The 27,565-nt window shown below is 43.6% G+C and overlaps 1 protein-coding gene across 2 annotated transcripts in view; it reads right to left on the minus strand.

Moving 5' to 3' along the window:
• The window catches only part of LOC135198635 (vacuolar protein sorting-associated protein 54-like), a 321,344-nt gene that overhangs the window by 23,916 nt on the left and 269,863 nt on the right, over positions 1-27,565 (minus strand). Inside the window, exons 16-17 of one of the 2 annotated variants that reach the window (XM_064226409.1) lie at positions 24,283-24,451; positions 3,691-4,304 (exon numbers count right to left, since the gene is read on the minus strand). In XM_064226409.1, coding sequence (XP_064082479.1) covers positions 4,101-4,304; positions 24,283-24,451 — 373 coding nt within the window. In that variant the 3' untranslated portion in view covers positions 3,691-4,100. Of the gene's footprint in view, positions 1-3,690; positions 4,305-24,282; positions 24,452-27,565 lie in introns of those variants that run through there. The other variant, XM_064226408.1, reaches the window with a different exon arrangement.

Genomic DNA, 27,565 nt, shown 5'->3' on the forward strand with positions numbered 1-27,565 from the left:
GGTTCGGGAGTCAAGCAGAGTCCCGGCCTAGAGGCGAAACGAGGCCGATCTGACGCACCCTCCACTACACAAGGGGTATCACTGCACTTCTGCACTTCACTTTTACTCTCTAAAGCAAGCACTTTCGATTCTATGTTACGAATCGAAGGAGTATCAGAGAAAGGGCAATTTCTCTACAGACACTGCTTAGGGCCCGAAGGCAACACTGCAGGGTTAGGAGTAACAATTACAGAAGTAGCACTTCACAGCAATGAAGGAGAGCGAGCACCTCTCGTAGACATATACATAGCCGTAGGCCATACTACAGGGTTATGCAAAATAAAGTCTACAGGAAGGTTAGCAGGTTTCACTACCCTGACTTTTTGTTACTGATTAATTGCGTACATACGAATCATACGTCTTCCTTACGGAATTAGACATGTTTACTGATTAATTGCGTACATACGAATCATACGTCTTCCTTACGGAATAGACAAAGTCTCACACTCCTTACATGAACAAATCTCAACAAAGAAGCAAGACCCATACCCCTCCGTACATACCAAGTGCGAATCTACCGAAGCTTACGGTAGCCACACCCTATCTTTGCAGACAACCCGTCTGAAACTAGCCTAACTAGATTCAGATATTTTTATGCAAAAATGAATCAAATTCAAATCAATTTAAGATAGCGTATGCCTAGCCACAAATCCAAGTGAATAAATCAAAAGACAATTAGGATACTTAGCGGCAATGAAGTTTCCAAAATCCTAAGACGGAGGTACTGAAAACAGGTGTTTTCAGCACCGGCGACAGAAAAATTATGAATAGAAAATGGGAATGATTCCTGATACCCGCCTCCCAGCGGCGGGAATGGGTACTAACCACCTGACTCCCACTGCGTGTGTCGTAAGTGTTTAAATTTCTGTCGGATTCGGAAAAATACAGCTATATATATATCTGACAGGTAAGTTTCATGAACAAAACAGTGTTTAAAAACTGAAAAGAAGGCACAGAAACTAGTGGGATACATAAAGAGGCAGTTCAAATACAAAAACAAGGAAACTGTGCTGCAGCTCTAAACATCAATAGTTAGATCTCATCTTGAATATGCAGTACAGTTTTGGTCACCAACACTAAGAAGGACATAGATAGATTAGAAGGGGTACAAGCAAGTGCCACAAAGTTAATTCCATCCATCAGGGAAATAGGTTACCAAAGACAACTAGAGAGCCTGAACATGCATAGATTAGAAACACAACAATTGTGAGGACAACTAATAGAAACCTTCAAATACTGAAAGACAAAACAAAAGTAGACAGTAACCTATTTATGTTAAACAAAAACCAGACAAGAAATAATGGATGTTAAATATAACTAAAGAGATATAACACATCTCATTCCAGGAACTTCTTCACATATAGGATATGTGACACATGGAATAAACTGCCACCAGAAGTTGTAAACAGCAACAGTGTGGAAGAGTTTAAAGAAAGCTAGACAAAATCATTAGGAGACTGAATGCACAATAAAACCTGCTCCTAGAGATAAGGGAGCACCCATTGTCTCCTTGGATGGACTAATAAGCCTTTGAGACATCCTAATCCTTGTAACTCTTTGTAACTCCATATTACCACCCCCATTATATTTGACAACATCTCCTTACACTCACAACATCCACACTAAATCACCTTTCGCAACACCCAAGGATGCTCAGATACAGGGCCCCTAGATCTGGTTTTAGGACCCTCATATATTCCTCTCAGTTACATTGCCATTCACATCTTCCAAACCACTTTCATTCAAGTTCCCATTATCTCCCTCACTACTATTCTCCCAAATCTCATTCACTATTTCATCGACATCATCTATGTAGCTCTGGTCCCAGTATCTCCCCTATTTCTGCTACCAAACCACTGAGTTCATCCATACTTCTATCAAACAAACTCTTGAAAAGATTTATCCATCCTATCAACTACCTCCTTACTACTTGGTTTCCTTCTTACTGAGGTTTCACTTGTCCCTGTCAACTCAAACCCGCATACACTTATAGTATCATTCATTTCCTCAAAGTCATCTGTATTACACTCTTTATCAACAGTTTGCACCTTACCACTAACACCCTTATCATGCTGTTCACGCTTCTTCCTTCCACTTCCTTTCTCTACACTCTTCTGCTTTCTTCCATACTCAACCAACACTAACTGTTGATCTTCCAGACCCATTTGTTCACTGACACACGGCTCATACTTATTCACCCTCAACCATTCACTCATCGCATTCTCCCTAACATACTGTGGTACATACTTCCCTCTACTTACGGAGCTGGTTATGATGTGTCCTAACCTCATCCATCCCCCACCTACTCTCAATTTCCCCAAAACATAACTCAATCAACTCGGTCCCAATTCCAAAATTTCAAAAGACCCTTCAAATTTCTCCCTTACCTTATTCACATTCATTCTTCCTATCTTAACCACCTCTTTCAACATTTTATCCCCAATCTTAAAACTTTCAAACATTTCACCTGCTGTCTTCCACAAATCCCCGATCACTCTCTGACACATATTTACAAGGAGACATACCTATACTCTTCTGCAGTGTGGCATTATATACCCACACAGCACATCCTACATACATATCCCAATCATTGTCGCATTTACTCATCATTTGCAAAATTTCAGTCATCGTTCTAACAGTCCTTTCAGCCAAACCATTTGTACTGGGCATATACAGAGTAGAATACACATGAGTATCACCCCATTCCTTCAATATTTCTTCAAATTCCCATCCCACAAACTCAGGTCCATTATCACTCAACATTTTCGTCGGTTTGCACACACACATACGCAACATCACTTGACCCACCATTCATGTAACAGTTTCACTCCTCTTGTCTTTGATGGGAACCACATAGGCAAATTTACTCATGTGATCCACCATCACAATCATCCCCACGTGTCCTCTTGCAGTCCTAGGCAAAGAAACACAATCAATCACAAGCATTTCAAACGGCTCTTTCATCTGCAATCTCAACACAGGCGGACTTGCATGCACACTGATACTTTCCCCTCTGACAGTCTTCACATGTGCTTGCTACATCCATACAAATCTTACTTAACGCAGGTGCATACAATCTCTCTCTCATGCATTCCCACAATTTATTTTTCCCCATATGCCCAAACTGATCATGCACCAACAAACATACAGCTGACTCTACAGAAAAACTGGCACATACACTTCCTGTCATACATCTCTTCCTGATGTAAAAAGTACACTGTTTTTACACAGTACAAATCCTCGAAAAACCCAGCAAAGGTGTTTTTTTAATTTTTTTAATTTACGTAATTTATAGGTTTTCAAACTTTTGCGTGTAAACTGAATAACAAATAATAAAAATAACTCTCTCTCTCTTTTACCGAGATGACAGCATTTGCATGGTGCATCTACATGTTAATTAATATTTATAGTAGTAATAACAATATTAGTGTAATTAGGAAGCAGACCCTCTCTAAAGCATATTTTATTAAAAGTAATGGCTACTTCAGCAGCGTTATGCTTGTAGAGATTCTTCTCCATTTTTCGAATAGCGGCTTTTTCAGTACTACTTTAACAGCCTAGTAGAGCGCCTATGTAGGTCATTTTCAAATGCAGGGTCAAGATCAGTGTATATATTTATATTTCAATTCTTACAGATAAACTATGATACCATAGTCATCAAAGTCGTTATCAGTTGGTTTCTCTCTCTCTCTCTTGTAGCAAGCTTTTGTCTAGAGCTGCCAGACATTCTCTAGGCTAGGAAGCTTAGGGTTGGCTGCTTCTGGTGTGGTGTCCTTCCTCCTGATATTCCGGGTCGTCAGCAGGGGGTCTGCCCCATGCCAATCTTCTATTGGCTGGTGGTGGTAAGTCTGTTTATCACTGATCGCTTGAGTCAGGTCTCAAGCCATTTCTGCCGTGTTGATGGTTGCGCTGCTGCAACTTCCTAGACCTCATGAGTTGTGCGGTGACGTTGCTGGCCATTGCGACATGCTGCATGACGTCATGGCTAATTTGATTTTCATTGCCTACAGGAGTATCTCGTTCAGGGGCGTGGTTTTCACTAAAGTTGTCATGACTGGATGTCACTGTTGGTTGCAGGTCTTCTCATACTTGTGGGGAGGAGAAATTCTTCCTGCATCGCATTTAGTGCTGGTCTTATTTGTTGGATGAGAGAGCGCCTCCAGCAGGTGCGACTGACAGGCATCGGGGGCCTTCCCAATGATCTTCATGTTCTGGATAATCACATCCCAGGAGATAGTCTCTTGTTGTTTGGTGCGGGTGTGCTTCTTAATAGAGAGAGAGAGAGAGAGAAAGAAACCGTTAATGACTTTGATGGTATCATAGTTTATCTGTAAGAATTGAAATATAAAAATATACACTGATCTTGACCCTGCATTTGAAAATAACCACCATAGGCATTCTACTAGCCTGTTTAAGTAGTACTGAAAAAGCCGCTATTTGAAAAATAGAGAAGAACCTTTACAAGCATAAGTAGCCTGAAGTAGCCTTTACTTTGAATAAAGTATGCTTGAGAGAGGGTTTCCTTCCTATGAACACTTAACATGCAGCTACATGACTCGTCAGCAAGAAATAACAAGGACACCAGGCGCTTTAGGAAATCCCTCCTACAGCAGCAAATAGTGATCAAGACTACCGAACTGCATGCTCTCCAGAACGAGACCAATTTAATAACCCTGAATGTGATACACACACTGAAGAAAACAACCTTGCAAGAGAGGAATCAACATACCCTGGAAACATTGAAAGATGCCTCGACCGCCTTCAGGAGGATGACATGAAGCAAGTGCATGAGAGGTGCCCTGCAAAAGCTCTTCTCCCTGAATGGCAGCAAACTCTGCGTCACTGAAGATGCCCTTCTGAAGCTGGGTCTTTATTGCCACTTCATTTTGAGACCCAGGCCTCACAGCAAGAGACTTGAAATCGAGCTGCTCCTCAGACTCCATCCAGCAACTCGAAGCCTGGAGCACTGTGAGGACTACCAGCGCCCTTCAGCCCCTGCTATTTTCTGAAGCCTTAAAGAGAGGGGCTTGCGCCCCAGCGGGACCCTCACCAAGGAGATGAAGAAAGCAGCAAAGGAGTTGAAGAAGACAGCATCATGGTATGACAGTCAGACAAGACGGCAGCCTTCGTCTTGATTGATACTGCTGAATATCACAAAAAGCTGGATGCTATTTTGTCCAACGAAAGCAAGTTTGAGTGCCTGACAAGAATCACAACAGACGATATCAAGAGGGAGGCCCACGGAGTCATCAGCGCAGTGAATGCTGCGACAAGCGCTGTCCACCTCCAGCCCATACAAGGCAACTACAGCCTGGTTATTTATGTGGCGACATAAAAACCCACAAACAAGAAAACCCCCTCTGGCTAATCTTCAGCCAGACACCCACCCCAATGTACACCTTGGTTAAACACCTTAATTAAATTTTGACCCCTTAAGTCCTGAGTCCGTACAGCCTGCAGTTGTCAGTAGAATTCCTAGAAGCCATCAAGGATGCCCCTGGCACTGGGATGATCGCCTCAAGGGATGTGGAGTCCCTGTAGAAAAACATGCCTGTCGATAAGATTATTGATATCATCCTTAAGCATGTCTAAAGAAGTCAGTCGACAGTGCCCCTCAAAATACCTGAAACCTCACTCCATACACTGCTGGATATTTGCACCAAGAAGGCCCCTTTCTCCACCCACTGTGGCCAGATGTTCTGCCAGAAGGCCAGCGTAGCGATGGACTCCTCACTGGGGATCTCTTTACTAACTTTTACATGTGCACCATGGAGGAGAGTCTCTTCATCAGGATGCAGCAACCCTGCAGATATGGCCATCACATTGATGACATCTTTAGTCAAGTCAACACTGAGGATGAGGTTGAAGCCCTCTGTCAGGCATTTCAGCAGTGTGCTGAATACAGCACCGACGATCAGCTCCCCTTCCTTGACGTCCTTGTGAGTAAGATGTATTTTATGGAGGAATGATGTAGTGGTTGCATCTGACAACATTCTCAAGGGTCACTTGTGTGTGACCCTTGAGAATGTTATATTCATTATATCTATTTTCTTTTCAATTTGGGTTAGTTCTTCTAAGTACTCTATTTTTCTTTTTGAGTTACTCGTAACTAAACCTTGCACATTCATCACTGTGATGGTTTACATGTTTTCTCCTTCATTTAATATGGGTAATAATAAGGATTTTCCCACGTCTATTTCCTGTTCTGGTATGTTGTTCTTTTCTTCATTTCCAGAAATTCTGACATTGAAAAATCCAACTTTTCCATAATATTTGATCTTCCTTCATCATAATTATTCATTTTATGTCTGAACCTGCAATTTTCTCCGTATCTGCAATATTCTCTTGCATCGTAAATACAGTATTTATCTCTTGAGCTGTATCTTGGAGCTGATGCTTGGAATTTTTTTGCTGACACTCCATAACGCGGTGATGGCTTGCTTTTTTCCTTCACCTCATATTCTTTGTTCCTCTCTCTATTTGTTTCTTTCTTATTTTGGATTTTATTATTTGATTCGATTATTTATTTGATTTTGATTCATGGCTACAGGGTGCATATATTGAAATTTTTTGTCGAACTTACATCCTTTTCCTTCTTTTAGGTTTTTGCATATTTTTGGATGTAGATCTCTGCAATCATCCTCATAGCTGTCTAGGTATGCACATTTACCATAGATTTCATAGTTGTGACATACCTTGGGATGTTTGTAGTAACATCTTTCTCTGAATCTGCAATTCCCTCTTTTCAAAAGGGTGCAGATTTTGTCTTTCTTTTATCCCACCAGTATGCAGATCTGGGTAAAGCCTCTTCAGGATTTTATTTTGTGTTATCATAATTTATTTCTTCGTATGTATGCTGCTTCTTCATCCTCAACTATTTGTACATTAAGTCTTGATTTAATAACATTGTCTATCCATGATAAACATGTTGAGCAAAATATTCTGGTATCCTTACTCACATCTTGCATTACTTCAGCACATTGAGGATGCGTCGGAATGTTGCATGCAGAACATTTTCTGATCAAGTTTTGTGGATTAACTATGCTATACCACACCTTACACAGTTTGCATGCTTTTGGGATTCTTTTTCCTATTGCATCAATTAGAATATTCACAATGTTCACCTTATTCATTTTCTTTGTCGGACTATGTTGATTGATGTAAATTTTCTTTATGAGTCTCTTGACCACTTGGATTTTATTTGGAACTTCTTCAATTATTTTCAAGATGTTTTCTGTTGATTTGTTCCAGTTTGAAGGATCATATCCTTCTAATATGTCTATGAATGCTTTTGTATCTTTTTGGTTAGGGCTGGTGTTGATCTCAAAGATGAGAAATACCAGCTCCCTTCCTGCTACCTCATCATATTGCGAATCTGCTAAACAAGCTAAATTTCGCCATTTTTTTCCACAGTTGAAACTTACTGCCATCTTGATCTGATTTACAGTATTTCACTTAATAAACTAACTTAGTAGACGCTTTATCCTACTATTTTCACAATAATCTTATCACCGACAGTTCACAAACACTTCTAGATATTTTTCAAATTCTAGACGTATAACACGTGATATCTGTTGATAAATCAGACTGTGCGTGGGAACGTCTCACCAAGCAAAATGGCACAGAGAGAGAGAGAGAGAGAGAGAGAGAGAGAGAGAGAGAGAGAGAGAGAGAGAGAGAGAGAGAGAGTCATCTTTTTCATATTGTTAACATTTCCTCCATCTCTTTATTTATCATATCTTCTAGTTAAATAAGTTTTAAAAAAAGCAAAGAGAACAATAAAAGTATCGTTGGTAACATTACAATCGTTCCTTAAGGGCTAGAGCCATACACAACTGAACGAAAACAGTTGTTTTGCTACAACAACCAAACCAAATCTGATAACAACAATGTTTTGCTTGGATTTCAGCCTCCTATGACAGTAAAAATTACCGTAGTTATGTTACAAATTATGTTAAGTAGTTACAAATTAAGTTAAGTAGAACAGAACTTAAATATTTTTGCATTATAACTTTATTTGCTATGGAGAAAATCCCAAAGCAGATTCCTCCAACTCAAACTTTTCTTCTGCCAGGAGAGGAGTTGGGGTGATAGCAGCTACCTACCCACAACGAATCTGTGACTAGATGAAATGGAGAGTGATGGGAAACAGTCTTAAGGGTCTCACCTGAGTCGCCAGAAGTCGGTGGGGCAAAAGAAGATAAAGCACCACCAGGTGCCAAAGAAATGGGAAAGATCGGAAGGAGGAGGAGGGAAGGGGAGCAACAGCAAGATCTGATACCCTGCCTCATCCAGAAGTGACTCAACTGACTTGAGAGCATTGCCAAACGTCACATCCTATGGCTGGGTATTCATGCTCAGGTTTACCTGTCAGTCCACCCATAACCGTCCAACTGATAAGCATCCACATGTAAATTGTAGAACTCAGTTGGACAGTCAACTCAAGGTCATTGCCCTCATTTCTCACATAGCCTTCATTGTGGCAACAATATATGGCAGTGATGGAAACTCCAGTGGGTGATAAGGAGGCAGAGCTACATAGACTAGCTGTTGCGGTAATTCACTTAAAAATAGGAAAGCAGCAAAAATGCTAACAGAGTACAGCCTATTGCCTGTTAAAGAGAGATGTCTATTCTCCTACAATATTGATGAGGAAGGTTAAATCAGACCTGGGGATTGGTTCAGTTATTTATGAAATGGACTGTGATGCCTACTTTCATTAGTAACACCTTTCATAAAAAGGCCGGACACTTGCCTAGGCCTATAGTAAATTGTATTTATCACATGTAAATAGATTTTATTCATTACATGATTTGGACTCACAACGGTCTACAAATAGCGCTGCAGTGTTCTAAAAATGAAATAAATTAGGTTTATACATATGGTTTATTCATATTCTGGTCTGAGTGGCTGAGATCCTTCCCAGGTGAAATCCAGCGGCGAACTGTCATAAAATCGTTGGTTACCCATCCACACGTGCAATCAACTGTCAGTTGGTTGAAAGTACTTTAGTTAATTCCATCAATTTTGGTGAGTGGACTGACTCCCCCCACAGACTGTCGTCCACTCAAATGTTTTAACGTTATTTTCTCTCAACTGACGGGGAGACTGACAAGTAAACAGTTAAAAAGTAAAGCAGTAGAATAACATCTAGCTTAGAAATTTCAGATGATACTGTAACCATGGTAAGATTGGAAAGAGAAACATCAATAAGGGCAGAAGAAGAGACTCGATGATAGCTGAAGACAGTGTGTGCAGAATGAGCAGGTGCATTTTGAGGAGAAAGAGGAATAGCATACAAGGAATTACAATGAGATGTAGAAGTTATAGGTTTCAAAGTCAGCTCAGTCAATGTAACATCTGAAGTACAACTAACTCCTGACACATCATTGATAACACTGTCTATACCTACATAATTAGTCCTTTTGGTGCTCACAACCTAATTACTAGATGCCAATGAGCATGAAAAACAAGAGGCAGGTAACAGAGGGCACAGAACCATTTTGACCCAAGAATCGACTCAGTTCCCTTGCAGTTCTCTTTCAACAGATGCAGGGCAGTCCTAAGGCTTGGGCAATAAATGAGCAAGGTCACTAACATCTTACCTCTTACAGGGGAACGTGAAAATGATTGCACACAATGTGGGGATCAAAAATGGTCCCCTAACATAAATTCAGACAGACCAGTTACGGAAAAAATAAATATTTACATACTGTTTGAACTTTTCAACACACTTTTCCTGAACCAAAGGGGAGTAGAAGATGAGCTAGAGAGGAAGTCTCAGTACTAGCTTAAGAATTAGCAGATGAAAAACCATAGACTGGGAAGGAGAATTAAAGATGAAGGACCTGGAGTTGGGGAGAAATGACAGGTTTATGACCTACCAAAATATTTGTTTTTGCAATCTGTTTCCCTTCCCTTCCTATATTAATGAAATTAGGCATACAGTCCTTTAAAAAACCCTACATTCCTCACCACACTTTATACCCCTGCAGTCACAAATGGTGTGTATCTATCTACCTCAAAAATGAGCATTCTGCTACCACAGTACTGTAATCATCCTACAGAACCTGATGTTTTTAACCTTGACATCAGTGGAGGGCATCCCAGGAAGAAATGGAATTTTTATTCTAAAATTAATATTAATAATACTTAACTGTATAATTTATCTAGCCCTAAATCCCCAAAAACCGCACCAAAATTTACCACACTGGCAACCCTGTTACCTCCTATTCTGTCCGCTAGTTGGCAACGCTGCCGTTGACAGTTACAAAGCCTTCCCTGAAAATCAGTTGTGATAGGCAGATCGTGGGGTAGGATGGGTGGGACTAGATAAATTATACAGGTAAGTATTATTAATATTAATTTTAGAATAAAAATTCCATATTAATAAACATTACCTTAATATAATTTATCTAGCCCGATTAACCACATTGAAAAGGAGGGAATCTGAGTACAATTTCCCCTTCGGACAGAATAGGACATAAAACAATCAAAGAAATATATATCATAGGCAGTTAAAAACTCAACCCGAGGTCTAAGATACTAAGAACTCAAAGTCTCCTACCATAATGCCACAGAACTGCGGTAGTAAAGGACAAGGAGTAAGTGTATAGTCATTCAGTCTGTACTAAAGTCAGGTGACCGACCAGGTGACCAGTCAGACAAAATGAGGACAGCAAGGCTGCACCCCGATGACTTTATCAAGCACTACAACGACACCTGCTCTCTCACGAATGTCTGGCGCCAAGAAAGAGGATCGGGTAATGACAACTCTTTCCCTGAAGGATGAGTGCCTGGACTGCCTGGGCGATTCAAAGATAAGCAAACATTGGGGGTGTATCAACGCAACCCAACATCGTCAGCAGCGATATCGGCTCATGAGCAACTCCTGACTCAAACTTTCTGGTGCCAAGAGAAAGGAGCGCGGAGCTAAAAGGCGACTCAGTCCTGAAGGACGAGTGCCGGCAGTCCAACCTGGTCTCATGTTAAACGATCAACGGAGGGTGTATCAACGCAACCGACGTCGTCAACGAGAAACTCAGGGCTACTAAATGTCGCCTGATCTCGCACGAGTGTCTGACTCCGAGAAAACAGGTAAGACAAAAAGTAGATGGTGAATGAGTCACCAGATGACAGCAGACGATCCATCGACTAATTCCCTATCCAGAAGGACAATGGAAAAAGCGTGAGTCGTCAGGACAAGCGAACCAGTGGCTAGTCCTAGGTCGGCATCGACTTTGGGAGAAGCATAGTCGCCAGTGCCGACAACCCAGTGGCTGGTCCCATGTCACACTGACAATGGAAGCAGCATGAGTTGTCAAGCAGCTAGTCCTTGTCATCAACAACACCTAAATACCAAACTGCCTAATTCCCATTATAACTAAACCAAAAACTGCCATAAGTTATAATGTAAAACAAAAAATATATACAACAAAAAAGAAAAAATAATATATAGGAAGCAACCAAACTTAAAACAGGAAGACTACCTAATTCTCCTGTCTGACAACCTGTCCTGCCATCACCAACGGGCCAAAGGAACGAAGGTCGCCTAGAACTAGAGAAATATCCCTCCAGTAAAAGGAAGCAAAAAAAAAAAAAAAAAAAAACCGAATTAGAACACTAAGTCGCCGCCTCAAGCACCTTGGCGACTGAGATGTTCTTCATTAAAGCTACTGATGTAGCAACTGCTCTAATACTGTGTGCTCTCGGCGTCTGGCCCTCACAGTCAGCCGAACCACCAGTTTTAATAATAAGATCTCTGAGAAAAACGGATACACCATTCTTTGATATAGGTCTCTGACATTTCGGGGTGAAACAAACAGATGACGGGGACGACCCTGAATGTCCTTCGTCCGGCGTAAATAGCATGAGAGCACCCTAACAGGGCAAAGAACTAATTCCTCATTTAAATTACCGACAAAGTCGACCAGCGACTTCAGCACGAAAGAACTGGGAATGGTATTATCAGACAATTCAGTCTTTGCGACAAATTCGGGAAGGTATGACAAAATCATGTCTTGTCCAGATCTAGCAACTAGAAAAGAGAGTGCTTGCATTTCACCCACCCTCTTGACTGTAGCCAGCAAGACAAGGAAGTGTGTCTTAGAAGGTGTCCCTAAAATCGGCCGTATTCAGAGGCTCAAACGGAGGGAACCTAAAGACTTTAAGGACTTTATTAATGTCCCATGTCGGAGGAGAACACTGCAGACTGGGTCGCGAACTGTCGCTCCACTCTGGAGGAGAACCTTTCATGTTTGGAGAATCTCTTGACAGTCTCCAGGCATGAAGATGAGCATGTGAAGACTCTGATGGAACCAATGAAAATGGGGTTGTTTGAGAAGATCTGGTCTCTCTGTCAGACGAATGGGGGGGCTCCACCAGAGCTTCCGGTAGGTTGGGAAACCACTCCTTTTGTGGCCAGAAGGGGGCAATCAAGGCGAGATCCAGACGCTTGGTTGCTTTCACTTGTTGAGGACTGACCTCACCAGAGCGAACGGAGGAAATGCATAGGTTTGAAGGCCCTCCCAGTCCTGCAAAAGAGCGTCTGTCCCGGCACTCTGAGGAGTCTGATAAGAGGCAAAGATCTGGCACCTAAAATTCAATGGGGTGGCAAACAGATCGACTGTGACAGGCCACTTCTTCTTGAGGCTGTCGAAGACTTCCTGGTAAGTGTCCATTCCGACCCTTGAACTTCATTCGGTCTCGACAAGGCGTCTGCTAAGACATTGTGATGGCCCAGGATAAACTGAGGGACCAACGTAATCCCCGTCTTCTGCCCAACACAGGATTGATCGCGCTTCTTGAGTGAGAAGGTCCAACTGTGTGCCATCTTGGTTTCTTCAACTGTGTGCCATCTTGGTTACTTAAGTACGAGACTGCTGTGGTGTTGTTGACGAAGATCACAATAACTGACTCCAACAGTTGATCCTGAAATGAAAGAAGGCCTAGGTACACTGCCCTTAGTTCCTTCCAATTTACTGACATGATCCTCTATTCCTCTGACCAAAGGCCCAAAGCGGCCTCGGAGCCCAGGTGCGCGCCCCAACCTTGATCCGAGGCATCTGACCAAAACATTAGGTCTGGCGGAACTGAAAGAAGAGATGTCCCTGACTTGAGGTGGTGAACTTGCATCCACCAACGGAGATCCTTCCGACATTGTGGAGAGGAGGCGACTATCACAAAATCCCAAGACTGGCGAAGTGTCGACTGAAGGGACCTCATTCTGAGACGACCTCCGGGAACCAGTTGGATGAGGGATGACAAATGGCCCAGGAGAGTCCTCCAAAGAGAAACTGACTGCATTATAGAGGACAAAAATTCTTTGACCAGACTTAAAAGCTTGTCTATCCATTTCGGAGCAGAAGAAGCCCTCAAAATCTGGGAATTCAAAACAATCCCCAGATAAGTCAGATCTGGCAAAGGATTAGACTGGACTTATCGAAGTTGATATAAATGCCCAACTCGACACAGAGACAGAACTATCTCCCTTGACCGCAAACGGAGACATTTCTCTAGAGATTCAGCCTGGACTAACCAATCGTCCAGATACCGAAGCATCCTTACATTTAACTGATGCAAAATACCCGAAACAGGAGCCATCACCTGAGAAAAGACTTGTGGAGCAGTGGTGAGGCCGAAACAAAGGGTCTTGAACTGGAAAACTCCCCAGTCCGTGAAAAACCAAAGGTAAGGTCTGCTCTTTGGATGGATGGGGATTTGCAGATAAGCATCCTGCAGATCGATGGAAATCATCCAGTCCCCCATCCTGACTGATGAAAGAACAGTCTGAACAGTCTCCATTCGTAACTTGGATTTTAGAATGAACTTGTTCAAGACCCAAAGATCTATGATGGGGCGCCAGGCACCCGAGGCCTTAGAAGTACAACACCCGTGAGTAAAACCCGGGAGAAGAAGGAGCTCGCTCTATGGCATCCTTCTCCAAGAGAGCTGAAAGCTCCTTCTCCAAGGCTTGACCCCTGATTGAGTGCAAAGAATAACTGCTGAACTCGAGAGGACGATTGGAGTGGAGGTCTCGAAACAAAAGGGAACTCGCAACCTACCTTCAGGACCTCCACCACCCAAGCATCCACTGCTCTCTCCTGCCAAGCTGACCAATGGCAAGAGACAAGCTCCTACTGTAGTCTCCGGGAGAGGTAATGAATCCTACTTCCGAAAATTCTTACGCAGATGCAAGGAAGAAGAAGAAGAAGAAGAAGGTCCACCTGGAGGTTGAGCTCTTCCCCTGCCCTTAGAGCCCCGCCAAGAACCTCTCCAGTGTTTCAAAGAGTGAGCACCAGAGGAGGAAGCTGAGGCGCCAGAAACCTGAGATGAACTCTGGAAAAACGAGCCAGAAGGAGGAGGTTGTTGGGCTGGAGCAAAAGGTACGAATCTGGCGCTAAACTTACACTTACTCCTTGAAGGAACAGGAGGAAGACCAGAGGAAAAAGCCCTTCATAAGGCCCAGTGAGCTTGGGAAGAGGCATCACCTTATGTTCCTTCGAAAACTCAGATATATCAAATAGGGAATCACCAAAAGGAGACGAGGACAACAAACGGCTTCTCTGAATCTCCAATACAAGAGGAGGATAACTGCGACAAATACAGGCTATGCCTTAGAGAAACACGAAAGGCCTGCATTGAAGCGGCAAGCTCGTTCTGATGTACAGAAGCGATTGAAACAGACGAGCAGAATTTCTCAAAAAGAGGAACATCGGGAGGAACAAACCTGGAGTCCTTGATTAACATTAAAAGACCTCCGAGGACCCACATATTGAAGGATTGAGCTTCTTTTAAGGGGCTCAAAACAAACTCCATGGCAATAACGTCTTCGACTGAGACCGAGACCGAAGCCTTGGAAAGAAAAGGTTGACCCGAAAGTCGGACAAAATCAGGATTTGGTTGGGGGGTCGAGAGAATGAAGTATCATCCGCCACCTGATAAACTCCTCTCCGGTGTTGTAGAAGAGAAGAGAGCTTCCTCTTCCCTTCCCTGATCACCTTCGAAAGTTTAGCGGCGACGTCTGCCCTCACTCTTGCGAACCTCTGAGCAAGGGAAAAAAATGATATTGTTAGTATACAATAAAGTTTTGTACATACTTACCTGGCAGATATATACTTAGCTTAGGTCTCTGACGTCACGACAGAAAATTCAAAACTCGCGGCACATGCTACAGGTAGGTCAGGTGATCTACCTTACCCGCCGCTGGGAGGCGGATGTAAGAACCAGTCCCCCTTTCTTTTCAGGTTATTTTCTTCCACCTGTCTCCTGAGGGGAGGCTGGGCGGGCCATCAATCGTATATATCTGCCAGGTAAGTATGTACAAAACTTTATTGTATACTAACAATATCATTTTTGTACATGAACTTCCCTGCCAGATATATACTTAGCTGATTGACACCCTTGGTGGAGGGAAAGAGACACATACTTACTTAGAAAGTGGGGACAACACATGTTAAAGGAATAAAAAATATAAACCTCTGGTTCTTACCTGATTTAGGCAGAAGACTTGATAGTTACTGTCTATTAGTCTGCGTTGCCTAAAGAGTCTCAGCGAGGGCGTGACCTATGGCTGAAGAACTCTTTGGGTCTACCAATGGGAACTGAGTCCACTTACTTGGCAGAATCCAAGCAGGATCTGGTCAATGGGGATCAACCCGGTTACATGCCAGAGCCTATCACTACCAATTGCAAGGAGCCTCAAGCACAACCGTTCACCTAACCAAATACTAACATTAGTATACGAAAGAAGGAGTTGCCTCCTGCAACCTCCTTCGTACAACCAAAAAACTCAAACTTAAAACTAACAGGGAAAAGGATTAAAAAGGATGTGTTTCAGCTCCCTGCCCCAGCACTGAATCCGCCGATACGTAAGGGCCTAGCCCAAAACACTTTTCATACGTAATCGATACGTCCTTTAGGTAGTGATTGGAGAAGACTGATTCACACCTCCAAAAAGTGGCCTTCATAAGGTTTTGTAATGACAAATTCTTCTTGAAAGCCAAAGACGTCGCGATGGCCCGTACTTCGTGCGCCTTGACTTTCAGAAGGCTAAACTGTTGCTGATTGCAAGAAGTGTGTGCTTCTCTAATAACATTCCTGATAAAGAATGAGAGTGCATTTTTAGATAAGGGCCTACTGGGGTCCCTTACAGAGCACCAGAGATTGCTTTCATTAGCAGCAAGTCTTTTCTTCCTCTGAAGATAAAATTTCAGGCTTCTCACCGGGCAAAGAGATCTCTCCTCTTCTGTCCCAACTAAGGAGGATAAGCTTTTGATTTCGAAGCTCCTGGGCCATGGTGAAGAAGGGTTTTCATTCTTGGCTAGGAAAGCCGGAAGAAAAGAGCAAACCGCGGAGCCTCCTTGGAAACCTACCTCACCTTCTAGAGCCTGCAGCTCGCTGACCCTCTTCGCTGACGCTAACGCACAGAGAAAAAGTCTTTTCATCGAAAGGTCTCTGAACGAAGCAGTATGGGGAGGTTTGAACCTTGAGGACCTCAAGAAGAGCAGCACGACATCTAAATTCCAGCTAGGAACTAAGGAGGAGGTTCTTTTAACCGTTTCAAACGATCTGATTAAATCATGGAGGTCCTTGTCCTCAGATATGTTTAATCCTCTATGACGAAAGACTGAGGAAAGCATGCTCCTGTATCCCTTGATGGTGGAGACAACTAACCCGCATTTTTCCCTCAGGAAGATAAGGAAATCTGCTATCTGAGTCACAGAGGTACTGGAGGAGGAAACTTTATGAGTCCTGCACCAACGTCGAAAAACATCCCACTTCGACTGGTAGACTCTAGATGTGGAAGGTCTACGTGCATTGGCAATAGCCCTTGCAGACTTTGCCGAAAAAGCCCTTAGCTCTGACGAGACTCTTGATAGTCTCCCACTGAATGCCAGTCCAGACTGAGAGCGGGGAGGTTTTTGTGAAACCTGTCGAAGTGGGGCTGTTTGAGCAGATCGACTCTTAGTGGTAGGGATCTTGGGACATCCACCAGCCATTCCAGTACCTCTGTGAATCAGTCGTGGGCGGGCCAGAACGGAGCTATCAAAGTCATCCTTGCTCCCTCTGAAGCTGCGAACTTCCTTAACGTTTCCCCTAGAATCTTGAAAGGCGGGAACGCGTAAAGATCCAGATTCCTCCAATCCATCAGGAATGCATCTATTGCCACTGCTCTTGGGTCTGTAATAGGGGAGCAGTATAGATCTATCCTCGCATTCCTGGAGGTCGCAAATAGATCGAGATGGGGCCTGCCCCACGTCCTCCACAGCTCCTGGCATACGTCCGCGTGCAGAGTCCACTCTGAGGGAAGGACTTGATTCCTTCTGCTTAGCAGATCCGCTCTGACATTTTCTTTTGCCACCGTGTAACGAACCTGGTGAGAAGCCTTATCTTCCTTTCCTCTGACCACAGGAGGAGCGATCTCGCTGTCTCGTACAGGGAGAAAGAGTGAGTCCCCCCCTGTTTTTGAATGTAAGCCAGGGCTGTGGTGTTGTCCGAGTTGATCTGAACATATTTCCCTTTTACGAGGGGTTCGAAGATCTTGAGAGCTAACCAAACCGCTGATAGCTCCTTCTTGTTGATGTGCCAGGACACCTGATCCCCCATCCAGGTGCCTGACACTTCTCTCGACCCGAGAGTAGCTTCCCAACCTATGTCCGAAGCGTCTGCATATAACACTAGGTTGGGGTTTTGAACCTGCAAGGAAAGGCCTTCCTTGAACAATAGAGGGTCTAGCCACCAACGTAGATCCTCCTTTATCTCTTGCGAAATCTTGAACGCAAAGTCCAGACCTTGAGATTTTCGATCCCAGTTCCTCGTCAGGAAGAACTGTAGGGGTCTGAGGTGCAACCTTCCTAGAGAAACGAATTGCTCCAGCGAGGAGAGTGTCCCCAACAGACTCATCCACTCCCTCGCTGTGCATACATCTTTCTCTAGAAAGATTGCTACCTTCTCCAAACCTCGGGTTATCCTCTCTGGGGACGGATACGCCCGAAAAACCTGAGAAGCCATCAGAATCCCCAGATAGATACGCTCTTGACTGGGGATTAGCTGTGACTTCTCGAAATTCACTAGCAAACCCAGAGAAGCTGCTAGATCCAACGTCACTCGTAAGTCCTCCAGACATTTCTCCTTGGATTTGGCCCTGATAAGCCAATCGTCCAAGTAGAGGGAAATCCTCACTCCCTCGAGATGGAAGCCACTGGGGGGCAACGTTCTTCATCAGTCCTGTGAATACTTGGGGGGCCGTGGAAAGGCCGAAGCATAGGGCCCTGAACTGAAAAACGTTCCCTCCCCACATGAATCTGAGAAATTTGCGAGAAGAAGGATGGATCGGCACATGGAAGTAAGCGTCCTGAAGGTCCAGCGACACCATCCAGTCCCCGGGACGAAGAGCTGCTAAGACTGATGACGTCGTCTCCATAGCGAACTTCCTCTTCTTCACAAAGACATTCAGGGCGCTCACGTCCAGAACCGGTCTCCATCCTCCTGAGTTCTTGGGAACTAGGAACAGACGGTTGTAGAACCCCGCTGAAAGAGGGTCCTGAACCATCTCTATTGCCTCTTTCTCTAACATCAGCTCTACCGCTAGAGCGAGGGCTTGATTCATTAGTGGGTCTTTGTATTTGGCCACCAGTGCCCTTGGAGTGGTGGTCAAGGGTGGTCTCGAGATAAAGGGAATGAGGTATCCCCTCTTGATGATCGCGAGGGACCAGTTGTCCGCCCCCTTTCGTGCCCAGACATCTGCAAAGTTCAGAAGTCTGGCACCCACAGTTGTCTGGAGGACAAACGAACTACTTCTTGGCCCTAATAGACCGAGAGAAGGTCCTTCCTCTTCTAGGTGGTCTCGAACCTCTGGAGGAAGAAGAGCGAGACGAAGGTCCTCCTCGAAAGGGTTCTTGCCTACTTTGGGCCTCCTTCTTCGTCTTCTGTTGAAACGAAGGTTTCGGGATTCTAGCAGAGCGAGCCAGCATATCCTGCGTCACTTTTGCTGATAACGAGCTGGAGATATCATTAATAGTCTTCTTGGGGAAGAGTTGCGGGGAAAGTTGTGAATACAGCAAGGAAGATCTCTGTGCGTGAGAAACCGCCTTGGTAAGAAAAGAGCAGAAAACGGCCCTCTTCTTTACTACTCCTGCACCAAAAAGTGAAGCAATTTCCCCGGAACCGTCTCTCACTGCCTTGTCCATACAAGACAGAACTGCGTGGAGGTCTTCAGGCGAAAGAGTGTCTTGCTCTTGAGTCCTCTTCGCCAACACTCCCAGGGTCCAGTCAAGAAAGTTAAAAACTTCTAAGACTCGGAACATTCCCTTCAGAAGGTGATCCAACTCGCTCATACCCCACGTCGTCTTCGCAGAATTCAGCGCCGAGCGACGTGCGGAATCAACCAACGAAGAGAAGTCCGAGTCTGCAGAAGAGGGAAGAGTCAGACCCAAGGGCTCTCCTGACTCGTACCAGAACCCCATCTTACCCGTCAGCTTGGACGGGGGAAAAGAAAAAACTGTCTTGCCTTTCTCTTCTTTTGAAACCAACCAGTCGTCAAAGTTCTTCAGAGCCTTCTTCATAGACACTGTAGGCTTCATCTTAACGACTGAAGACTTCTTAGCCGTATTGGTCATTGAAAATAAGGACGGAGGAGACGGAGGAGCAACGGCCGAAAGAGACTCCCCAAAATCTTGCAAGAGGAGGTCTGTCAGTCTCTTATACGAAGAAACCGAAGCATCCTTGGGCAAATCTTCCTCCGAATCCCCAATAAATTCTTCCGAAGAATGACGTCTAGAAGCTCTACTGCCCGGAGGAGAGCTAATCCTTGGAGAGCGCCTACTATGCGAGCGCCTATTGGGAGAAAAACCACTGGGAGAGCGCTTACACGGGGAGCGCCTACCAGGAGAGCGCCTAGTAGGAGAGCGCCTACCAGGAGAGCGCCTACTTTGAGAGCGCCTCCCAGGAGAGAGCCTACTAGGGGAGCGCCTAGTTGGAGAGCGCCTACTAGGAGAGCGCCTACTTTGAGAGCGCCTCCCAGCAGAGAGCCTACTTGGGGAGAGCCTACTTGGGGAGCGCCTGCTAGGAGAGCGCCTACTAGGGGAGCGCCTACAAGTGGAGGCTCGTCTGTCGGAAACAGATTCTAACTCCACAGAAGAGCGTCTGGAAAAGGGAGAAGCGCCTATCAGGCTCTCTGCGCCTGCTAGGCTCTTGGCGCCTGCCATCCTCAATACGCCTGCCAGGCTCTTGGTGCCTATTGGGCTCAAAATCCCTGCCAGGCTCTTGACGCCTGCCACGGGGAGAGAAAACATCCACAGAGGATTCCCTGTCAGCAGCGCGGCGCTTACAAGGCTCTGAGCGCCTATCCAATCGGGAGTGATCCAACGGAGGAGAAAGCTTCCGTTGCCGCCTACAAGGCTCTTGGCGCCTACTAGGCTCTTGGCGCCTACTAGGCTCTTGACGCCTACTAGGCTCCGAGCGTCCGTCAAAAGGAGAGTGGCCACCAGGCGAAGAACTCTTCCTTCGCTCCTGACGAAAACGAGGCTCTAGACGTCTGTCAAGCTCTTGACGCCTAACTGAAGAGGAGCGGAAATCCTGAGGAGAGAGCCTGTCTGGCTCCTTACGCCTGACATGCTCACAACTCTTGCTGGGAAGAGCGGAGAGCCTACTCGGAGAAAGATCCCGAGCTCCAGCCTGCACTTCTGACCTCCTACTAACAGGCTCAAAAGCTTCTCTAGCCAGAGGAGATTTAGCCGAAGGAACGTTCTTAGACTTCTTCACCGGAAGTGAGGCGTCCTTCCGACGATGAGAAGTCCCGGCAATAGACTCCGCTAAAACCGCAATCTGCGCCTGCAGACCCGCCAGGATACGCGCAGGAGATCTCTTAAACTCCTCTACAGGGGATGAAGTCCGAGAGCGAACAGGAGAAGCGTAAACGGACGAACTCTTGGTTCTCTTGCGTTCTACTTCTGGTTCTTCTGCGAAGGATTCGGGGCTGGAAGGAAGGGCGCAAGGAGCCTTCCAGGGCCTCTTGAGAGGGCGAGACGACTCCGAGGCGCTCCATCTACGCTGAGGAGAAGGCGACGAAGATGACGAGAAGCACTGGCGCAATAACTCCTTCGATCCAAGGCAGCCTGGGAACGAGCAACAGGAACTGCCGAGGGGACGCCTGACCGGTGGGGGTTCTCCCTAACCTTCCTGCGGCTTTCGACTTTCCTCCTCCACTGGGTCTGGGAGTCTGGAAGAGGTCTAGGCCTGGAAGCGTTAGTGAGCCGGTCAGACGCACCCTCCACTGCACTAGGGGCACTGCACTGATCACTTGCACTATCACTTTATCATACTCTTACCTTGTCGAGAGCGAGCGAGGCTCTCCTTACTCCTGATCGAGGCTCTCCCAGAAGCAACTTCCGAAAAAGAATCTTCGGGTTCAAAGCTGGGCGCAGGGGCTGAAACCGGAGAAGGAACTACTTCTACTACAGGATTCTCAGCGTCAACTTCACTCACCCTCGATCTACTAGAACTCTTTGAAGAAGCCTTGCGCACCCTATCCTTCTTTAACTTTCTCACATAAGAAGAAAGAGCCTTCCAACCATCCTCATCCAAATTCTCACACTCTTTGCAAGGGTTAATAAAAGAGCATTCATTCCCTCTACAAGACGTACATACAGAGTGAGGATCTAATGCAGCTTTAGGAAGCCTAACTTTACATTCCTTCACTGAACAAACCCTAAATAAACTAGGTTTCTTAACTTCAGAATCATCCATGATTATAGATATTGTAAGAGAAATCCAAAAGAAAAATCCAAAAAACAGTCCAAAAAGCGTATGCCAAGCCAACAAACAAAGGGTACTTCACCAAAATCCAAATCGTCGGCAACGAGAACGAATTTTAACTATCGTAAGGACTGAACAACAGGTGTTGTCCAGCCGGCGACAGAAAATAATCTGACAAGAAAGGGGGACTGGTTCTTACATCCGCCTCCCAGCGGCGGGTAAGGTAGATCACCTGACCTACCTGTAGCTTGTGCCGCGAGTTTTGAATTTTCTGTCGTGACGTCAGAGACCTAAGCTAAGTATATATCTGGCAGGGAAGTTCATGTACAAAACGTAAAAATTCCTGCGTCCGGGAAGGACTATCAAGAAAAATCCCTTCTGTAATACAACGAGGCAGAGGCTGCTTCTGCTTGGGCCTTGCCTGAGGAAGAAAACTCAAAATTAAATAAAAAAGTTTCTTGAACTCGACATCATGACCGCCTTTCAAAGAAACATCAATATCACACGAATCCAAGTCATCATCATCATCATCGTCAGATCCTAACTGAGAAACTTCCCCTGAAGTAAGATCCTGACGACTAGCTATCTTAGGTCTGACACTAATAACCCTCCCCCCTTCTCCTAAATAAGCGCCCTTTGGCACTGTTACGGGATTAACAGGGGACACATTGGGTAAAGAATCGTCAGGCACCTGCCCGGACCGGATCCCCCCTAGGCCTTCGACACGACGGGGTTCACAAGCCGGGGTATCTGTCGCACCGTTACCCATGGTGCTGTCAACAGGTACCTGACGAGGAGCTGAAAATGAGTCTAAAAAGAGTGTTAGACATTCTAGTAAAAGCTTCTTCAAAATTCTGACAGCTTGTTAAACTTAGCTGAAATGTGTCTATCTAGCTAAACTAAGCTGTAATTTGTCAAACTTTTGTTTCCAACTAGTTTCCATCGCCAAAACCTTTGAATCAACATCAGAAACGACTTCACTATTTACCGGTTGTACAGGTGGCAAAGCATCAATTAATTCGGAATCGGAATCACACGATACCGAAACCGAAGAGCCAGAACCATGAGCACACAAATCAAGGAAATCATTAGATACAGGTCTAGCTACCGATTTCTTTTTCTCCTTAATAAATCTGTTACGCTGCAAGATTCTTTAATGTTTCATATAGGCTAAGTCGTCAAGTCTTCGTCAGACCAAGGCATACATAAGTCACAACGATAAGTCAAATCACAAACCTGTCCACGACAAAGCTACAAATGTCATGGGGTTAATACTCCCTGCTAATCATCCTTGTCCCACAAGCCGGGGCAATTCCTGATGTTGCGGGCAGAAAGAAGCATCGAATTATCTTGACAATACACTGGACTGTTGGACAGGTCACGTAATTCCGGGTCGCGCAAAAATTCGTAATATAATATAAATACCACAATGGAAATAAAAGTTAATTCACTATTTCGTGGATGTAATACGTAATACGTGAGTGGTAATAAACATAAAGTCGCATTAACAATTAATGAGAGCTTTAAAGGCACAAAAAGGTTTAGGAAATTTATAAAGAGCGGCCGTGATGTAAACAACACGGGCGCTCGTTAACAACTGATTTTCAGGGAAGGTTTTGTAACTGTTAACGGCAGCATTGCCAACTAGCGGACAGAATAGGAGTTAACAGGTTGCCTATGTGGTAAATTTTGGTGCGGTTTTTGGGGATTTAGGGCTAGATAAATTATATTAAGGTAATGTTTATTAATATACAATTTTCAGTACTGAGAAAGCAACAAACAGCAAAAACAACGAAATGCTAATCAGCATCCATGGCAGCAAGGAGAATCCTGCCAAGAGCTAAAATGGTTGAAATACACCCATAGAGAACAAGAGCACTATAAAGTCTTCTGGGTCAATCATTCGATTTCTTCTTTTATTTGATACTGAATCACACATAGGTGGGAGTTATAGGCTATCTTTAACAGTAGGTAAGATTTACCACAAATATTTACTTATTTATGCAATCCAAAGTTAATTAGACACATAATGATTGCAATGTTAACAACACTGACAATGATTGATACATAAATAAATTTCAAAACTATGGATAATAGTTACTTATTACATAGGTAACATAAAAATCCCTTATGCTTAGACATGCTGCATGAAAAAAAAAATTACTGCTCTATACTGATACTTCATTGTTACTAAAACTGTCAAGTATGATAGTTACTGATAACAAAACCTAATAAAATATTTTCTTACCAAGATGGAACTCATTATATTTGATTTTTATTTCTTATCTCACAGAATTTAATCTTTCATATTATCTGTGTTATGAGAACAGAATATTCCACATTACCTCTGTGTACTTAACCTAAACCTAAAGACTTTCACAGGACAAAACTACAGCTCTATCTCACCATATCTGTCACAACCATAGATTTCATGATATATTCTCAAAACATAAGGAGCAATTAAAGTCCTCAAGTTTAACATCTTACCTGTTCTATATTTTTAATGACAACTGCAGGTCTCAATAATGATGAAAAGTGTGCATTAAGTCTTGGCAAAAGAGTTAGCAAAAGTTGCAATGAACGCCATGCCAGGGCTAAATTTCTTGTTGTAATTGTCTTCAATCCTAGTGCAACAGCACCAGCTTCAATAAGCAACCTAGAATAGAATGCATTTCTATATATATATATACATACACACCACACACACACACACACACACACACATATATATATATATATTAGTATATATATATATATATATATATATAGATATATATTATATATATTATATATATATATATATATATATAAGATATATATATATATATATATATATTATGAGCATTAAGCAACAAATGTCCTTCAACATCCAATTTGCTCCACTTCAGAAATATATTTTCATATATGTTAACTGAAGGGGAATTTTTTTTAGTTGATATGTTTGTTTTACATGGGCTCAAACCAAGGAACACAATAACTCTTGACATACAGTTGATGTCTTAACCACAGCCATCTTTTGAAGACTGTGTGGGTTAAGACGTTAACTGTATGTCTTGAGTTCGTGTGTTCTGTGGTTGAGCCCATGAGACAACGAACTTAACTAAAAAATTCACCTTCAGTAAATATTTTCAAAATATATTATTTTCAAGGTATAGCAAATTGATTATTAACCCCTTACTAGACAAACCCAAGATATCTAGGGAACAGTGTTCTAAAAATGTTAGACTTATCATAAAATATCTTGTGCAAAAGTGAAATACTAATATAAGACTAATAGAAGATGTCTCAAGATCCAGTTGTTTTAAGGCTTAATTGAGATTGCTTGTGCTATGTCATATGTTTGGCAGTGATACTTGCTGCTGGGAGTCGTGAGTTATCAAGAATGCCTGTTTTTTTATACTCCAACACCACATCTTTAGTAGAACTTCAATGGTCATCCTAGTTGTTTGGTTGTTTGTTTTTTTGCTTCTTTTTACCTGCTTTTAGGTAAGTTTGGTTGTTTTATTTACCATCTTAGACTGTTTATATGTTATATTACTGTTTTATCAGTAATATTAGTCTCTTGACAATTGTGTGACATGTCGAGTATAACTTTTTTCTTTGAGAATCTGTTTTATTTCTTCTTTTCTTTTGTTTTTCTATTCAAAGTCTATTTTCTCGTGACAGACCAAAATCGGTACAATTTGTATGAGATAACTCATTAATGACCGTAAAAAGGTCTCAAATTGAGTTTCTAAAAAAGGGATTTTGATGAAGGAAAAATCTATTTCTGGGGGAAGACCTGTGTCGCCCGGTGAAAAGGATCCTGCTGCTCGCTTTTCTAGTATAAATAGGTTCTAAATATACCAGAGAAAAAAGTTAGCATGGTATGCTGAGGTTACTACCCTCACACGAGCACCCTAAGGGTGTCGGGTATAAAGTACAAGGTGAGTGAAAGCCACTATTCACAGGTCTTCTGCCAATTAGAGGTTTCCTTCCCAAAATCCCTCTCATGGGATAGGCCGTTGCAACGGCCACACCTTCCCTCTCGCTACCGCTACTACTACCCGACCCGAGCGCCATCTGCAATCCTGGTTTTTAGACCCCTTTTGGCTTGGATTGGTATAGGGATGGGGAGCCCAATTAGAAGGGCTGGGTTCACCGGGACAGGTCTTCCCCCAGAAATAGGTTTTTCCTTCGTCAAAATCCCTTTTCTGGGTTCGACCTGTGTTCGCCAGTTAAAAGTTACTAGAGAATGCCTATCCAAGCCTCATAAATACTACATATTCTTGTAAGGAAGGAGTTAATGAAACCTAAGGTTCATTTCAACTTAAATTTACTTACTTAATATTTACATTTAAGGCCCATTTAAATTTAAATTTACTTACTTAGACTAAGACTTAAGCTACCAGGATATGTACAGCGCGGTCCATAATATAATTGTAGACAAAATACTCTATGTACAATTTAAATAGTGGCGCTTTAAAACTACTGGAGATTTCCAACCCGTATATCTCTTCAGGTCCACAAAATTCATATTTTGAAAGTAATTAATAGAGGTAGCCAACGCTCGGATATCATGGACATGTGGGACTGAATCCGGGTTGGCTTGTTTGATAAAGTAGAGTATTTGTTGTTTAATACCTTTAAGAGAAATAGTGCCACCCTTTTCTCTAATGAAAAGAGGACCTGACGATGTTGCGGAGGTTCTGGCCAAGAAGGATCTAAGGGTAGTGACAGGGCATAATGATGAGTCCTGTGTCAAAGGGATGATTTTCCATGGAACCCATCTATTTTGTGGGTCCTCATTCTAAGCCAGGAAGCTTCGGTCTGGGGATAGTAGTACTTTCCCTGACGGGAGGAATTCTATGTGGTCTGGATTTCGTGAGAGAGCCGAGAGTTCAGATATTCTGGCGCCTGAGGCCATAGCCATTAGGAATAAAGTTTTCCTTAGTAGGGTTATATATGAGCATGTTTCATTGTTAGCGCCTGAGGCCAGTTTGAGTACATCATTCAAGAACCAAGTGACCATATGAGGGCGGTCAGTTGGTCTTAGGCGGGCACATGCTCTCGGAATGGAGGAGAAGCATGTATCTGACAAGTTAATATCAAAGCCGATCTGAAAAATTTTCTTCAAGGCTGACTTGATTGTTGTAATAGTACTGGCGGCTAGGCCTTTCTCGAACAGGGTTCTGAAGAACGAAATTGCCAGATTAGTAGTCATTTTGTGGGCCTCTGATTCCTTCAGGAATTTGGCCAACTTTTTGACAGCCGAATCATATTGCCTGAGAGTTGAATCTCTTTTATCTGCTTCTACAAATACAATGTTACATGGATCGATACTCGCGCCTTTTTTGGGCTGCAAACTTCATGAAGTCCATAAAGTTAAGGCGTTCAGAATTCTTGAGGAAGCTGACACAGTTTGAGTTTGTACTATCTGCATCAGTTTCGGGCGAGGGATCCGTTTGGGTCGGAGCTTCAGTTCTAGAAGAAGCGGAAACCAGTTGCTTTTCAGCCAATTGGGTGCCACTAATGCTACTTGACCTGTGAAGGATCATAGCTTGTGCAAGACCTTCATTAGAAGATTCACCGGAGGAAATAGATAAATCTTCTGCCAGTTGATCCAATCTATGGTCATCACGTTTGTGGCATAGGCAAGAGGGTCCAGGTTGGGTGCCACGTAACATGGCAGCTTGTGGTTGGATTCTGTGGCGAATAAGTCCACTTGGAGGTCTGGGATTTGGTTGCAAATCCACTGGAATGAGTTCTTGTCCAGGGACCACTCTGATTC

This window comes from Macrobrachium nipponense, chromosome 22, assembly GCF_015104395.2.
Source record: "Macrobrachium nipponense isolate FS-2020 chromosome 22, ASM1510439v2, whole genome shotgun sequence".
NCBI classification, from domain to species: Eukaryota; Metazoa; Arthropoda; class Malacostraca; order Decapoda; family Palaemonidae; genus Macrobrachium; species Macrobrachium nipponense.